Source organism: Furipterus horrens, unplaced genomic scaffold (assembly GCF_987537825.1).
Source record: "Furipterus horrens unplaced genomic scaffold, mFurHor1.1.pri manual_scaffold_8, whole genome shotgun sequence".
Classification (NCBI taxonomy): domain Eukaryota; kingdom Metazoa; phylum Chordata; class Mammalia; order Chiroptera; family Furipteridae; genus Furipterus; species Furipterus horrens.
The window spans coordinates 12,048,929-12,067,680 of NW_028327178.1; the positions used below are offsets into that span (position 1 = coordinate 12,048,929).

At 36.6% G+C, this 18,752-nt stretch overlaps 1 protein-coding gene across 1 annotated transcript in view; it reads right to left on the reverse strand.

Moving 5' to 3' along the window:
• WDR7 (WD repeat domain 7) overlaps positions 1-18,752 on the reverse strand; it is a 280,434-nt gene that overhangs the window by 147,892 nt on the left and 113,790 nt on the right. The window contains exon 21 of the mRNA XM_090285462.1: positions 11,456-11,572. Within this exon, the coding sequence (XP_090141588.1) occupies positions 11,456-11,572 (117 nt within the window). The remainder of the gene's footprint in view (positions 1-11,455; positions 11,573-18,752) is intronic.

Consider the following 18,752-nt stretch of genomic DNA (forward strand, 5'->3'; position numbering starts at 1 on the left):
CAACATAAATCATTTTACTTGAATTGATATTTGTAAATCTAAACATTCATATAGGAATGTTTTGTTAAACATTAGGCAACAGATAGCTTATTTTAGTTGTAAACATAGAGTACCACAAATAATTAGAATGTTTTAAATATAATTAAACAAATCCCACTCCAGGAAAATGCAGAGTAGTATTTAGCCCTCAGTCATCTTGGGCAGCCTTCTGCTGAGCTGCAGCTGCACAACCTTGGCTCAGGCCTCACCAGCTGCACTGCAACACCCTCCTCACTGCTCCCCTGCCCTCCTTAACTGAGTGCCCCCCACTTGTAGTGAGCCCAGTAATTCGGCACCTACTGCCAGTGTGTTTTTTATCTAATGGCAAATCAAATTATCCCTGTCCCTGGCTTAAAAAGTCTTCAGTGGTTTCTGACTGTCCCCCAAAGGAGCACAAAGCAGCTGAGCCAGACATACAAAGCCTGTCGTCATCTGGCCCCCTCTTCAGCATCGTCTCTTATCAGCCTGTCCCCACCCTGCTCTATACACATTCATAGTGATCCACCTACACTTCCCCCAAATGTTACGTCACTTCTTGCTCTCTCCCTTCCAAGCCTTGACTCTAGCTTGGAAAGCTTTTCCCTCCCCTACTTTTTTCCTGGCCAATTCCCCCAAGTTCAATGACGTTCAACAAGTGTGTTGTGAACCTTACAGGGATGTCCCAGGTCTGTTTGGCTTCGCTAAAGACCACGCTTCTGCAGGGGCAGACATCGGCCAGATAAATGCCACTGTGCTCCCGAGAGTGAATCCTGCTTTCTGTACATCAAACAGTGACACGTAGGCTGTGACATCAAGCCAGGCCCTCCAAAAGATCATTTATTTACTGGAATATGCAAGAACTTCCACGTGAAAAAGAATGTAATTGAGTCACACACCTTAGCATCACAAGTACCAAAGATACAAGGTGACTTGGAGGTGGCACAGCGATACTGACACTCTTATTTGTGGTCCTTCTGAACCTTGGGCTGCGTTGCTGGAATTTTCTTTACAGACCGCTTCCTGTTTTTCAGAAGTTCTCTTCCCTAACCTCAAAGCCAGTTGATAAATTCATGATGAGAAAACAGTGAGTGAGGCGTTAGCGAAGATAACTTGGGCAGGTAATGGCAATAAAGTGAGGTCAAACGAAATTCTAAAAAAGAATCCAAATTCATCATGAGAAATAGCTTTCCATGAGCAGGAAAGTGATCCTTTCTGTAGTGTATTGTATGCAGTGAAAACCACAGCAGAGTATAAATGTCATTTTATGACAAATCGTATCCATCTTGCACCAAAACATCAGAACCATTTTTGGTGATGGATGGTAACAAAATCAAGAGACCCATGTTGCCGGATGGGATTAGCCAGGCCCTCGGCTCCAGCCCGGCCATTCTTCTCACCCTCCAGAATCTCTATTCGGAAGTCTCTAAACTAAACGTTTTACAGGAAAGCCTTTCCTATTTCCCCATGTCTGTCCACCTCTGCCCCAAATGCAGGCTTATCTCATTCATAATTCCTACTCTTAACTAATGTCCAGTTCTCGGGAGTCTCTCATCTACCCAAGTCTGTCATACGTACATGTATGTCATGCATGTGCGTGTGCACAGCTATGTGGGGATTATACCATGTCTTTCTAAAGTCAGACCTCGTCGTCTCAACTAAATGCTTGCTTTGTCCGATCTTCCCTGGAAGGGGCTGACAGAAGAACACAAGGTGCATATTAGTGTTTTTATTGAATTAAATGAAACATTCCTTCCACTTCTTTTAGGTGGTACCAAAGGCATTGAGAACAGTATACAAAAACGGACGAAGAGAAAGTAGCTGACTCAGTTTCTCCGAATCCTTTTAAATTAGATTTACTTCATTTAGGTCACTCATCTTTATTTAATAGTTATCAAAAATAAAAAATAAAAAAGGTGGGTTAGTATTCTTACTTGATTTTTATCTTATTTATGAGGGAGAACACCTCTTTCTGCTGCATCACGTGAGGAGAAAATACATTCAGGTCCATGATTGTCTTCACCTCAAGTAAATGTTAACTTTCATTTGTGATTAAAAATTTCAAATTAAGAATAAAAAGAAAACTTTTGTGTTTGACAATTAATTTTAATCCATGAAATCATGGGGAAATTATTCAAGCATGCTAGTCAATTTGATTATCTCCCTTCGTGTATTAAAAGTAACTACAAATTATCAGGAAGAACTCTTCAAAACCCCACATCCGTTTTAAAACCTATTTTTCCCCTTTAACATGGTTTGCACAGTAAAAGTAATCATTCACAGGTATGACATAAAGTCTGTGAATTATGAGACATTGTTGTCATTACTTTTGTGAATTACAACTTTGGGTCATATAGGTTTGTTATCAATTATACAGGCAATTCATGTAATATACAGATATACAATAGTGTGCCACAATCTCATGCAATCTGTTTTTATTGTGAGGTATTATTACACAGTTCACAGAAGGCCAAACTTTAAGTTCATCCTGAAGGTTATCCACTCACATGAAAGTTTATTTTTTTTTCAACTGCCTCTATATTCTTATCTCAGTATTTCTCTTTTTCCTACTTAGTCTAAATTTATCAACTATATATATATAAAATATGAAAACCAAACCTTAGTAGGCCTTTATGGTCCAGTATTGTATATGTGCTGGTGCACTAATGTGTGTAAATTTATAAACACATATAATAATTCTAATTTTAACTAGAAAAGACATGCAATTTTCTTCCCATATTAATTACCTGTATTTTTAGAGAAAATAGGAAGTACTTTCTTCACGTTGTAAATATTTCCTTGTACTACATTAAAAAATTCAATTATACTAAATACTAAAATAAAAGGTTCTGTATTATCCAAAGAGAAAACGACTTGTCCAATGAATATATTTGTTTCTTTATTTTCTTACAAGATTTTAAAAATCGCATGGTTTTGGACAAGTTACTTCCATTGGAGAGCACAGGTCGGAAGGCAGATGACCTGGATTCAAACGCGGACTCCGCCACTTCCTCCAGTCTGTGGCCTCGATGTGCAAGGGGACTTAGCCACTCTGGGCCTCATTTTCCCCTCTTGTCAAATGGCAGTAAGAAGGAGGCTTTATGACAGTTGGTTGTTGTGAGGGTTCCAACGGGTCGGGGACACAGCCTGACACACATTAGATTCTCAATAAATGCTAGTGAGTCCTCATGCTAGTTATTAAGTCCCTGATTTTTAAATGTGTTCTTTTAGATGAGGTGGCTCAGACAATGTTAATGACTGCTTATGTGGCCAACCTCTTGCAGAAGTGTTATATGCAAACAGAATATATATATATATATATACACACACACACATAACACACGTAAAAAAATAAAAGTGCGATTATTGGAAAACCTCATTAAGAAAGACGTGGCGCCCAGGCGACAGTTCATTAATCTATGTTATGGCACCTCTGATACTTCACTATATTTAAGTCATTTAAATAAACAAGCACTTTCCTGGCCAAAATACATTGATATTAAGTAGATTTCCCATTTGTAAAAGTCTAAACATTTTAAAAGAGAAACTGAACATTCAAATGGTATTTATTAGCCATTCTTTGTCCTTGCCCTTGCCTCTTTTTCCTTTGTACTTTTTCTTTAAAGGCCACGCATTTAAAAGTAAGCCTGAACACATTAAATTGGAGTGTGCAACTTGTAATTTTCAATAGATGACAAAAAGCAAGTTTTCTTAGTGTTAAGTAACTGACTGCAGACACCCAGAGGAATGCCACCAACCACAAGGACACCATCACACACTCTCATCCTTCAGTGGGGTTGAAATGTCAAGCCTCCTGGAAAAACTCTGCATTTCGCTCCTTCCTTTGGGCATCTCCACCCTTCTGCTCTTTCCACCTCCCACACAAGCCACCTTGCGGCTCCTGCAGTGGGCCACCAAACCCCAGAGGTATCTCTTGGGGAACAGATATCCTGGTACCTCCAGCTCCAGGGAAACCACAAGATTTGGGGTTTTCTTTGGGAGAGATGCACAAAGAAGGAAGAAAAGCAAGGATAAAAAGCAACCAGAATAGGGGTTCACAGACTGACAAGAACTGTGACCATCATCCATCGGCACATCTCCACCATCTGGGTCCTCATGGACCACAGACAGGGTGCTGACCCTCCAAGAGTTCTGAGAGTTTGTTCCTCTGCTTGCACATCCCACATGAGCTCATCCCCTCTAATTAACATGTAGGTTACAAAACACATTTGTCCCAGGTATTTTTCCATGTCTTTTCTCATTTAAATCCTATGGACCACATCTTTCCCTATTTTTTTTTTTTTTTTTTACTTATTTATTTTCACAGAGAGGGGAAGGAAGGGAGAAAGAAAGGGAGAGAAACATCAGTGTGTGGTTGCCTCTTGTACACCTCCTACTGGGGACCTGGCCTGCAACCTAGGCATGTGCCTTGACTGGGAATCAAACCGGCGACCCTTTGATTTGCAGGCTGGCACTCAATCCACTGAGCCACACCAGCCTGGGCTTTTCCCTAGTTTTGAAGACATATTATTTTCCAAGAGAAAAAGATAAACTTTTAAATGGGAATCAACAGTTACAAATTCAGTAGGCCTAACCATGCTGTAGACCTGTTCCAAGTCTCATTTTCACAACATCAAGAGACAGTTTATCGGGAAATGAGTCTACATTCCCTCACTGATCTGTTGCAAATGCTTTTTGAGCCATTAAATGCAAAGAAGAAGGGGGGCTGTTAAGGATACACACACACACACACACACACACACACACACGCACATATGCATATACACACACATACATATGTTATATAGGAATAGAAAATATATAATAAATACATAAAACTAAATAAATACATATGTGTATTTACAGGATGTATTATATAATGAGTGCTATTTGAAACATGAGTTATGTTATGGATTCGATAAGTCAATCATTTATTCAATAAGCATTCCCTGAGAAGACACTATGTACCAGGGTACTAGTTTAGAGCCCTGGCTGGTTTGGCTCAGTGGATTGAGCGTCGGCCTGCGAGCTAAGTGTCGCTGGTTCGATCTTCCAGTCAGGGCACATCAGAGAAGGAAAACTCTGACTCCAAAAAACCTCCGCTGCCTTGCGGCATACCTCTTCAGGGGAAAGGCTAAGGGAGTAAACCCCGACAGAAAATCCGGAGCCGGAGTCCCTAAGGCGGTTTGACATTGTAGTCAATACCAGCAACTCCTGCGGCGCACCTGAAGCCAAGCTGTATTGACTCCGTCTTTCCCTTGGATCCTTCAGCTGCGAAGAGAGGGGGGGTCTGCTGCATGGGCAACAGCAGACCCTCCATATCACCCTGCCCAGGCTCTGTAGCTTCAGCTTCACTGGAGAGGACACTCCAGCGTCATCGCAAGATGTCGATTCAACACGGGAGGAGACAGATACCGTGTCACTCCCGAGTCGGACTACACAACCATTCTCGGCAGTGCAGATAGACTCTTAAGAAGCTACACCATCGTCTCTCGAGACGGACGGCTGCCGACGACTAGTTTAGAGCTAGAAATAACCAGGAGGTGGAAGCCACACGCCCACACATGACTCGGAGAGGGCAAGTGAAACTTAACAGCATCACAGAGGATAACAGCAGAAGTGCACACAGCAGACTGGGAGAGCTCACGTAAGAGGGGTCTGAGGGATTTGGGAAGATGGTGACACTGAAGCTGGATCTGAAGGGACCCCTGAGAACTGGGCCACATCGGTAAGAGAAACGAGAGTATACCAGCTGGATGGAGGGGCACATGCAAAATATGAGATAAGATGGCAGGGGACTCTGGGGGCAAGTTGGGTATTGCTTAGCTGGTGAAGCTAGAGTCTCGGAAGGGCCCGAGACACCTGGCTAAGGTGTTTGGATGTGGCGCCATAATCAATGGGAAGCCACTAAGCAGCAGTTAGTGAGGATGAAGGGTGATGAGCTGGCTTCGAAACTCTCACGGTGATGTAAATGTGAGCCGAAGGAGAGCAAGAGAATGGAGACAGGGAGATGGCTGCAGGATAGCCCGAAGTAGAAAAAACTGGAAGTCTGGACTTAGGTACTCTCTGTGAAAACGGAGAACAGAAAAATCATCGGGAGGGAAAGCCAGGACTTTTCCTTGGCAGCTAGTTTGGGATGCTGGATGGTTAGTGGTATCCTCCCCTTAGTGACGTCTTTAAATGAGACATACCTACGAAAGGAGACGAGTTTTAGGGAGCAACGTGAGCTTATTCTGGACTCGATATTCAGGTATCTACAGGACACTGAGGCAGGGCACTTTAACCTGATGTGCAGAAGAAAGCCTAGGTTACCGAAACAGAGTTGATGGTAATGAACACGTAAGTGGTAGTCAAAATCAAAGAAAAGGAAAGTCAGTAACCCAGAGGGAAATATGAGGAAAATATGAATGACTAAAAGCTATAATTTGGCTGTATCTTAATATTCCTGTCAGAAACCCTCAAATACCATACGGAGAAATATTCTTCTTAAAAGCCTGCCAACATACAAGGAGAGCCAAGTGTTAAACACTAAACAAAAAATATTTTAATTCACATTTTCTTCCTCTAAATTAACAACAAAAAAAAGTATAGAAAAGCAAAATTATTTGGAGTGACGTATTTCACTTAGAAAACTATAAACCCACAACTATTTTCCTTAATATGTGTTCATGAAAACTACATGGTAAATTTACAGCGTTAGTAATTTATAATTATCTAAAAACCTTAATATAGTAAATTTATATTTTGTAGTAGCTAATATTCTGAACTCAAATGCAAGGGAAGTAATTACAATTCAGATCAAATAATTTAAAATTCACATAGATGTAGTACTAATGTTTAGACTGTTAATTATAAATTAAAGAATGAGAAAGGGATAAGGCGCAAGGTGGGAGTCTTACTCTAGTTTCCTAACTATAAGGCCTCTGGTTCTATGCTTAGAAAGTACTTCTGATTTCTGAATGCATAATGCCATAAATTTTGCACTTTGGAACTCATATATACTTAAACAGAATAAATTTTCTATCTTTCAGCCAAAATAAATGTATAAACATTTTATGAACAGAACTTTTAGAAAATGGTAAAATGCACAAATCAATGTTTAGTTTCAGGCTAGAGATACTTGTTGGTTCTATCTTAATATACTAAAGATGTTGACTTTATGAATGTATGGTAAGGTGTCTGTTTTATACTGATGACTTCAAAAAGCTAGACAGAACAATAAATACTTCATTTTATACATATATATGTGATAAAATAGCTTAAGTAATAAACACTACTTATGTTTACAGTCTTATATCACAGTAGTCCAAAATAATGGCTGAAATTTAAAGAACAAATATGTGGTTCTTTTTATTCTTTTAAGAAGATAATCTTGTGGCCTAGAGTTGAATGACAAGTTTGCATTTTAAACAATAAGACAGGATATCCAGCAAATACCAGGCTTATCCTGATGTTATAAACAGTAAAGGTAGACTCGGGCATCACCTCTCATTTCAGAAGAATCTGCCAAAGTTCCACGGCTTTGCGAAGGTGAGGCAGGCTGCGTGGTCTGAAGACCACACAGAAGCTGTGGAATCAGGCGGGACTCATTTTAAGTCCCAGATCCATGGCTGGTTAAGTATGTGGCTTTATAAAAATGACCTCTCTGAGCTTGTTTCCTCATCTGTATAGCTGGAAACATACGGGTCTCCACTTCCAAGAAACGTAAGAGTTAAATATAAAGTGCTTGGATATTATAAGTTGTTCATGGATGTAACTTTCCATTTCTCTTACCTTTCTCTATTTTTTCTTTTATCCATAGCACTTACATCTTTTTGTTTTTTTTTTTAAATAAATTAAATTTAAATTTTACAAAAAATAGAACAGATGCATCTGGATTCATATATCATTGCCTCACTTGTTGTAAGCAGTCGAATCTGTCAACCAAGTTGTCTCTCTGACAATGTTAGTGGCTCCTGACCCTTTACACTCTTAAATGGTCAGTGTGTATCCTTGCAATACTGAACAAGAGGCAGGACACCGAACTATGGCCCTCAGAAAAATACAGTGACTTCCTTAAATATATCCATGAAGGTTTGCGGATGAAAACTTTCTAAACTTTTAAACTGCAATTAGGTGAGGTCATTTTAAACTGCAACAGCTTCGTCCTCACACAGAATGCCATCCTTTCCCATGATGCAAACTACATAAAGATAATTAACAAAGTCACCTGAAAGATCGACCTTAAAAAATAGATTATGATAGATCTAAATTTTTCTATGCATGTCAGTTTTTAGTGAGATTTATTCTATTATTATAATTATGACCTATTAATGTTGTAATGGAAATAAGCACATATTATTTAAAAACATTGATGATATAGCTACATAAACATTTAAATTACAATACTAAAAATAAAAGTATACATATGAGAAAACCCACAGGGTTAGAGGAATATTCTTGTAACTTTGAAATTATAAATAATCTAGAAACGGTCTTAATGCCAGTCATGTGACTTGAAAAAAATACTATTATTGCTGTTAATACAGATTTTATATACAGAGAATTGCAAAACCTGAAGCAATTTCATTGAAAAAGAGAATACATTACCATGCATGCTACAAAATACAAAAAATGAAATGCTTTTAATGCCTTTCTACATTAGAAACAATATTAATCTGCAAAAACAGCTAATAGAGCTTTGATATGTAATTTAAAACATGTGGTTGAGGGACAAAATGTGATGACCCTTAAGACAGAACGCTAAGTAAAGCAAATGTACATGTTGACCAAGGCACAGCGTGGCATTGCTGTGTAAAGCCGATCAATAGATACTAGCTTTAAAAAAAGGGATACAGAAAGGAGCTCCAGCATATTTTTTAAATGACAGCAAGGAGGTTTAAATTGTCTCAATCAAGACTCAATTTTTTCTTCCCCGTTTTTCCAGCTGTTCTCTTCCAGTGAAGACTCTTCATTTCAAATAAATTTAATTAGTTCCAATTGATCACAGTTTTTTCACGGTTCTTCATTTTTATAAGGCAAACACTAACAAAGACTGCCAGGCTCAGAGTCAAGTATCATAAAACAACATTCATACCTCATTCAAGTCTCACCCAAAAGAAAGACTTCAAAAATGACTATTCTTTCTATAGCAAAACACCTTATATTACTTCATATTTTAATTGCTATCTCGGTCAGTTGTTTAACTGAGTTAATTACAAAATTAAGTTCCAGATTACAACAAGTATAAAATTAATACAACACTGCACATTAGCCTAATTATAGTCTCCAAATGAGAATCCACTCAAAGTACAGGCAAATATCTCTGTCATGATATAATTACTATTTATTTTATGAGGAGATATTACTAGAACAATTCCTTTTAAATAACTGGAAAAAAAGATCAGATTTTTCAAAGGGAATGGTTAACCTGATCAGTTCTCCCGTTTGTATTTGTGCCCTACAATGCTGGTTATCTCAAAATAAGATTATTATGCTTCGAACAGGTTTCTCTCAATGCACCTACCCTATTTTTCATAATGCAATTTATATAGGATTCTAGTCAATAAAAAGAAATATGGTTTTCTTCTAAACCGTCATGAAAATCTATACCACATCTTAATCAAGTCACACAATCCAAAGGTAACCTGAACGATCCACAGACGGCAGCATGCTAGCTGCTTTGACAACATTTTAAGGAAGCATTTTTTTTTCAGTTGTTTAAATTCTTTGGATACTGAACATCCTCGCTTCTAGTACCCATGGCATGAAATGAATAAATCAACTGATAAAAGCCGTTTGTCACATACGCTTAACTGAACTTCATACAGATCAAAATACACTTTATGAAGCATTCATTGACTCTCCAAAATTAGATTTTCATTTTTAAGCTACTTGATTTTTTTAACAACTAAATAAAAACACAGCCATGTGCTATAATGAATGCAGTCTTATGATTTTGGTAGTGCATAATTCAAAATTTCAATGCACTGATTTACTAATGCTTGAGGGCCCAAACATTTACATTTTATTCCAGAATGCAAATTGAGTTATTCTATTATTGCAAAGATAACTTCTTTTCCCCCATGAATTAAACCACTATTTTTTATGGACAGAAGGCCTTTAAAACTTATAGGAAATTAAAATGTAACAAAAACATCTATAACAGCCTTTTAAAAAAGCAATGAAAATGGAATAAAATAAAGACTAGTTTAAAAAACTTGCAAATGAAATAATTTCCTTTAGTAGCTACTGAAACAAATTCCATATGCAGGAAGTACAAATGGCTTTCAGAAAAGTTGAAAGTTCCTGAAATAATTTATATTTAAAGTAGATGATTAAAAAAATATCAGTGAACTAATAACATGAAAAAGAATCAAAAAGTAACAATAAGAACCACTATCATTTCATTTCTTACTGAAAACCAGATGCTCCCAACTTAGTCAACTCCTTATCTGCAGCAGCAACACAAACTGGGTTTTTTAAAATTAATACAGTCTTTGTAAATTTCAAGGGTAGTCATCAGCCACCCTCAGCCTCTTCCCAGTGAAACCATTTTAAAGGCATCCAGGTGCTAACAGTAAAGAACCTGCCACACAGAGCTTTAGCAAGAAAACAAACAAACAAACAATAAACCTCCCTGTTGTTTCTTTTCTCCCTTTAATTAAGTTTTGGCGAAAATTTTACTGATACTTTCTGGACACGCTTCTTTTAAAAGTTTTGATTACTATTAATATTTGTTGCTTCATGAAAATTATAGACAGGTATCGTCAGATTTTACATTTTAAACACCCACATCAAAAACAAAAGTTTATCATTCTTAATACCAATAGAAATATCTATAATAGATTGTTTTTATCCTCTGTTCATTAAAAGAAATGGAGCTGAATGTATTTGGAGATCTAGTAATTGGAACTGCTTAAATCTATAAAAAGATAGGCTGAAAACATGTGGCGCATGGCTTTTGTAAATTTTACTTTATGCCTGTATATGATAAATAAGACAGATAAGAATGTTCACTACCCAAGCAATGTAAATAACTCATTTATTTCTATAGTGTAGGTAAAAAAAGAGTATCTGTGAGTTTCCTTATGTAGCCTATATTGCTATTACAACTTCAATAGTTTCAGTTTACCCTATAATTGCAAAGCCTTTCATAACATAATAGGTGTATTCCTCTACATGTCCCAAGGCTTTACAAATAACCCTAGCCTCTGAATTAGAAGGTCCCCAGAAAATCAAATGCACAGCTAGCAGGTTCATTGTTACAGCAACAATGAGCAAACCTGGACTGCACTTCAAGATCAAGAAGGACACTACAGGATCTTATAAAACCAGATACTCCATCAATACAAATTTCTGCCCTTTCCATCAACATACTTAGTCCCACTGTAAAGGGCAGAAAAGCATTTCCCAGTACTGGGCAAGGCTCATCCAGATTACATGCAAGAAGTCTCCTTACCAGTTGTGATGTCGTCATCTACAAGGTCATGCTCTTCCTCTTGGACTTTGGCCTCGGCCCCCGAGGTGGTATCAGGAGCAGGGGTGACTGTCTGCATGGCTTCCGCTGAGACCCCAGCTAAAACAAGCAGAAAACACAGGCTCAGTTTTTAAGAACTAAAAGAGAGATAGATTAAAACTCTTAAAACTTTCTACCTTCTTGGATGCAAATGCAATACATTTTTAAAAATACAGGCAGGCAAAAGCTTACAGTTGTTCGTATGGAAAATACAATAATTAATAAATAATAATACAAGAATAAACTGTTTCACATACAACTGTAAACCTACTTTTGCTCCACCCTGGATATTCACCAAAATTAGGAAGAGACACAAAGTAATAAACCAAACATTTATGTGAGCTCTCTTTATATATGTGCGTATAGACATATGGATGAAAACTATGACTTTTTTCACTAAGATCTGGGAAAAACAGAACAGTGCTGAAGTAAATTACATTTTTACTTGATTTCTTTCAAGGTTCTTGCTACAGTTACTTTAGCTGACTTAGACATAATTATGATAGAAAGATTAAAAAATTCCTAGAAAGTGAAGAAGAATGATAGCAAAAGAGGGATTTGCGCTCTGGGTCAATGCAAGAGACCTGAAATGCAAAAGAACTAACATCTCTGTCTATGACGGAGTTAGACATGAGGTCAGATAATTATCACCTGAGAACTTTACAGTTCATACAGATGTCTTTTCCATACTTACCTATCTTCCCACCACTGATGGCATATTTTGACGTCAATTTACATCTACCACATTATTTCTAATTAGGTAATGGATAGTAGGGTGTCTCAGTATTTTTCATTTGGTTACCAACAGGTATTGCTCAATCATAGCATATAAAAATTTCACTATCGGAAGTTACTCTAGGAACTGACCCTTACAATCAAGTCTTCTTCATAAGTACTTCAATAACTGCATATACAGTATCCGTCAAAATATTTAAAAAACCAAAAGCTATAAACATTCAAGGATTTCTTTTTTTTCCAAGGTGTACTAACTTAAATATGTCTATGTGATATTCAACCTTGCTGCCTCAGGCCTATGAAAGGCACTAAGAAAGAAAGAACCTTAGTCATGAACCGCCAGGAATGGTCCAGAACTATACCTAGCAATAGGCAGTTCCAAGGAAAAGGAACAGCACTCCATCAGTGGTCCCTGATAAATTCAAAATGACCAAGCCCTCCTTTTGCAGGATCATTCTGTTGTGGGGTTTTCAAGATAAAATTTTAAAATAAAGAAGGGGGATTACTAGAAAATTAGTATTAAATTAATTAGAAATGGCTCTCAGTAAAATAATCAAAAGAAGGAGATGAGAAGGTAAATGCCACATTCCTAAATAAAGACTGATTGCTTAAATACAAAATCAAAGATCATTATTTCAGATTAAATCAAAATATAAACCTCTGAAATCTCTTAATCTCATTTCTTGCCTAACACTTGATAATTTTTTAAATGACTACAGAAACAGATGAAAGATAGTAAGGAACAGTTTAGATAGCAACACTCATTTATTAGTAGTATTATTTTCCTTTCCTGTAAAATTAAAATTATAAGGGGACTAAATGGTGATGGGAAAAAAAGAAAAAAAAAGAAAAAAAGAAAAATAACTTAAAATGAATCATGAACTTAAATGTAGATCAAAGTATAAAACTTTTAACAACAAAAAAAATCTGTGCAATCTAAGCCTAGAGTTGACTCCAAAAACACAATCCATAAAAGAAAAACTTGGTAACGTAGACTTCATCGAAATTAAAATCTTACGTTCTACAAAAGACTCTTTTAAAAAAATACAAAGACAAGCTACAGACTGAGAGAAAAGACTTACAAATCACATATCCAACAAGAGACTAGTACCTAGACTATATAAGGCACTCTCAAAACTCAACAGTAAACAGTCTGGCAGTTCCTCTAAAGGTTAAACATAGAGTTACCAGCAATTCCACTCCCAGGGAATGAAAACATATGTCCGTCCACACAGACTTATACTTGAGTGTTCAGAGCAGCATTATTCAGAAAAGCCAGAGAGTTCAAAATAGGTCAATGTGCACTAAGTGATGAATGAATATATGACTATATCACAATTTATTGAAGAACAGATAATTATACATTCATATAACGGAATACTAATCAGCAATACAAGGATATGAAGTACTAAGTGAAAGAAGCCGGTCATGAAGCACCATGTGTTAAAGTGTGCAGAATCAGCAAAGCTGCAGACAGAACATTTGTGGTTGCACATGGCTGTGAGGACCGGTGGAAAGAGGAGTGATACAATATTTTGGGGTGATGGAAGTGTCCTGAAGTTGATGGTGGTGGTAGTTGTACAACTCTGTGAATATTCTAAAAACTAATGAATTGTATATTTTAAGGGCATATGAATTTTATCTTAATGAAGCTGTTTTAAAAACTTTCTTTTTCTAACATTCCAGATTAATCAAGAAATTCACACCACTTTTGTATGCTCTCGATACCTTTTCTGTAGCTGAAGGAAACCAGGAGAAAAAGAGCCACACAGAACACTTATGCAATAAGAAAACAAAATTCGCTGTGAACATTTTCTGTGTCAGGAAGAAGTAATGTTCCATTAAAAAAAAATTCAACTATACTCTTGAATTTGACCATATTTGTAACTCATTCTGTTAGTCCTCACAATAAAAATTTCTGGGTTATTATGTCACCAATAAATTTAAAAAGACAGACTTGGTTACTTCAAAATAATATATACTTCATTTTTAAAGGATCAGCTAAATATCCCAACTTCAGTAAAACTGGGTGTTTGATGGTAACAGAAAGTAATCCAAGATTCCTAACATTTGTTGGAAGATACAAATGTAAGAAATACTGAGAACGGAAAGACCAAATTATTACAATCAACTCTTAAATCCAAATGGTATCGATCATTTAAAATGGATTTTAATAGTTTGTTTTAAGGACATGATAGAAACTTTTCCTTTAGAACTTTAAGATCATAAAGTTATGGTAAAATATGAACAAAAATGACTTAATCCTTCTAATTATTATCTGCAAAAGAAGAAGCAATAACATTTTTAAAAAATTTCCAGCCATAACTTAGCTATTCCTATCTTAACTAAAAGGCGGATATTTGTAAAAGGCAAAACGATAGGACAGAAATGAAATCAGTGGTTGCCAGCGGCTAAAGGTGAAGGAAGGGAATTGACTATGAAGTTGTCTGAGCAAATTATTTTCCAAGAAAATATCCTACATCTTGATTGTGGGAGTGAGAACATGACCATCCACATTTGTTTAAAACTCATAAAATTGAATGCAAAAAAGACTGAATTTTACTATATACTCAGTAAGTTATATAAATTATACTTCAATAAATCTAACTTAAAAAAAAGATACATCAAAAGTACTACATATCACTGTCACTAAAGAAAACTGAGGATTTTGAGAATTATGGCAGAATACAATACTATTTGCCATGAAACACGAAGAGCAGAATAAATTGTTTTCCTTTCTTCCTGGTATAAAAAAACTAAACTTTTTGAAGTATAAAAGTCACTTCATCACTATCTACTGTCAATAAGATGACAAAATATTCCTGAGAAATATGAAGAAGAGTCCACTTAGAAAACATTTATATGGAACTCCATTTTCTTACATATTTATAATTTTGATAATCAAGATTATAAACATCAATTCATAATCTGGCGGTGCTTTTCTATTTCCTTATGTACTTGATGTAAGCATACTTAGTTGTCGAACTATGCTATTAACTCTGAGACTCATTTACTTTCTGAGTACCCCCATGATATTTGGCAGTGATGAACACCTCATAAAGGTTCAATAAATACACCTTGAATAGAACTGAACACCTTCAATCCCATGACACAAATTCTCTTATTAAATATGCTAGAAAATAATAAGTATGCTTTGGGGAAAGATATATAATAAAAAGGTACAATAAGAGATGATACAGAGATAAAGAGACACAATAAAAAACATACAAAAATAAGGGAAAGATGTGAGATATTTTAAAAACCACTTAGTCCCCTAATACAGATTTTACAATATAAAATTAAAAAAAAATTAAAAGTACCTTGTGCTAGACAAAAAGTGTCTATAGATGGGTTCCACAGTGTGAATCAGGATAAAAAACAAGGGAAAAAATGGAATGGAATAGAAACTGGGTTTGGACAAAGCAGAGAGAGAAAGTAGGGGTGGTGGTGGGGCTGTGGTTAGTAGCAGAAGTAAAAAATGGAGGACAGAAAAGACTATTACAAGATGTTCATGCCATCTAGGTTTCTAAATACTTAGACTACTATTCCCTGTGAGAGATATATACATACACAAGGTCTGTCCAAAAGGTATCCAGCCACGTATCGTGAAAAAGAGGCATTTACTGAAGATACAAGATACAAGATAAGAAACATTGTACACAGGACAATGACGTCTCAGTCCCCTTCAAAGTGGGCACCTTGCGATCTCACACAGTTCTCCCAGTCACCATCAGCTGCTCTGTTGTATTTTCCTGAATCTCATTAACAGTCTGAAATCTCTCCCCTTTCAAAGGTGATTTTAGTTTTGGGAAAAGCAAGAAGTCGTAGGGTGCCAAATCTGGGCTGTAGGGGGGCTGAGTCACCTTAGGGATCTGATGTTTCACCAAAAAACTCTGCATGAGACGTGATGCATGAGCAGGCACATTGCTGTGATGAAGCTGCCAATCACCAGTTGCCCAGAGCTGTGACCTCCTGAATCATCCAAATAGTTTCCGCAGAGGAATGTTCACACTTAACACAAAATCTGATGCAGATTCATTGCTGTGCTCGCTCAGTCACTTTGAATGTGACAGCCACACAGTACACAGGCTCACTCAACTGCATCTACCACCCCCACTGACTAGTACAGTGAAGTTGTCATTGTTTACACATGAGCATTCCAGTCCACTCTCCTTGGCTGCCAGGTTACATCGATATCATGCAAACCATTCTCATTATATTAACAATGGTTGGATTTTTTCTGAACAGACCTCATATATATATAAACTTTCCCACTTGCATGCAACATTTTTACTCACAAAAAATTTTTAACGAAAATATGGAAATATATTTTTCAAAATCAATGTAATAAAACTATACTTATCTCTCCCCACCAGTAAAATCAGATATATTATTCTAAAATTTATCTTTCAAAAGCTTGTAAATTGCCTTTATAATCATTTTTCTCCTGCTGGTTAATAATATCTGAGTAATGACAAATAATATGAACTCAGAAGACTTCAGTGTCATGTGATTAACTTAATAATCAAAGATTATATACTAGATTTTAATAGAGTAACATTTAAAATATAGCACTGTAACCAATACTGGAATATAAAACCAGTTGAGTTCATTGTAATTTTATTATTTCATTAAAGACTAGATGGAAGCAATAAACAAGAGGGTTATGACTCAGAAAGCAAAATATATACCAGAATATTTATAAATATTAACAAAAATTATATTCCTCACTCCACAATAATATAGATTCCCAGTGAGTTCAAAAAATGAATCAAAAGAATAGCAGGCATTTTTATTTCGTCACCTTCTCACAACTGCGGTTTTCCTGCGGTCCAAGTTAAATAAGCAGGAGGCAATAATTTGAAATGAACATTTACTTTGAATAAAGTAAAATTTAACAACAGAGAGTGGAGTTTATTTTCAGACAGAAGGCTTGGATTTATTGGAAGCAGATCTCTGCAGTCACTGACCACACCGCCCCCCGCCCCCCGCACTCCTTCTGACAGACAGACGGCCCGCCTCGCATTAATTCATTTCACACCGCTTGTATCGATCCACAGCCGGTTCCCTCGTCTCCCTGCGCACATTGCCTGTCTGGCTGCCCCATCCACACAGCACACAAAGGCCAGAGAAAGATAACCTTTGCTTTCCATTAAAGACACAGTATCCACTTTTTCTTTGGCAACAGAATCAAAAATAAAAAAATATAACAGACAGATGTCTCAGAGAAAAGTCTTCTTGTAAGAAATGTGGTAGGTATTCATCCCTTATTCTAAATAGAGATATTTTCCATTTATCAAAAATAAGTTAGTTTATTAAAGGCTAAAAACCAATTAGAGAAATGAAAAATATAGTTAAAATAAGCAAAACGTCTTCAAACCTGAATAAAAATATAATAATCATTCAGTAACATGCTTTGATAGTTATTTTTAAAGAAACAAAATATATTTTTCCTAAACAGCACTTGGATTGTTTTAAGGAAACTGCCATCACATAAGATGTAATTATAAACAATTCTGAAAACAATAAAAGAAACATTTTTCCTGAAGCATTCACAAGGAATAGAAAAGACAGGAAGTGTAATGTATCAACAGACGATTAATGTAAAAATATGAGTATAAAGCTTTACTATTATTCCTCTTTCCCAACAAGAACCTGAAAAGATCCACAGTCAAAATCACACCTAATACTTTTAATTCATTGCATGTACTTTTTCAAAGATTTCTTTTTTGATTTGCAAGCTCTGAGCTGCCTCGACACCAATTTTGGTTTCAGAAGACACAATAAAACAAAGATTTACTGTTCAGCCTGCAACGTGTTGAGAAACAAAGGCAAATTTGTCTTGACACATAGCGGTACTAAAGCATGAACTTAAAATGACAACCTCTGGCTGACTTAGAAACCCAAATTAAAAGCAGAATTATATATTTCAGAACTGAGCCAAGTGCGTTCTTTTGGATAACACAGTATCTTTGAAACCCTTATGGATCTTCGTTTTGCTTCGCTAGGATTGCCCAGAGAGGGGTTCCACCAACAAGTGCTAACAAAAGCAGCACAGTAAATAAACACAGTCCGATGAGCATACTGTTCTTTATAATAGCAAGGAACTTTAGACATCATACAGGCAGAAATGGTGGAGGCTGCTGAAGTGAAGCCCAGCTTTAAATAAGGAGAGGAAGATCGGAGTAAGAAGGAGGCTAGCGTTGCCAATGGGAATACAGCAAAGCCATGAGAATGGCGAAGACAGGTAACCACATCAAGTTCCCTCAGGATCCGAACACTGGTGGAGCACTCAGCCGCTAGGAACCACGCCCATACCAGGTGCTGGAGACAGAAAGGGGGAAAGGACAGAGCCTAACCCACAAGAAGCTCACGTGTGAAAAGAGGCCACGGGGACTCATTAACAGAATGTAAGCATGAGAAATAGTGTTTTGTGTTTTAGAAAGATCTCTCTGTGCGGAATGACTGTGGAGGACTCAAAAACAGACGTAACAAAAAGGCCAGT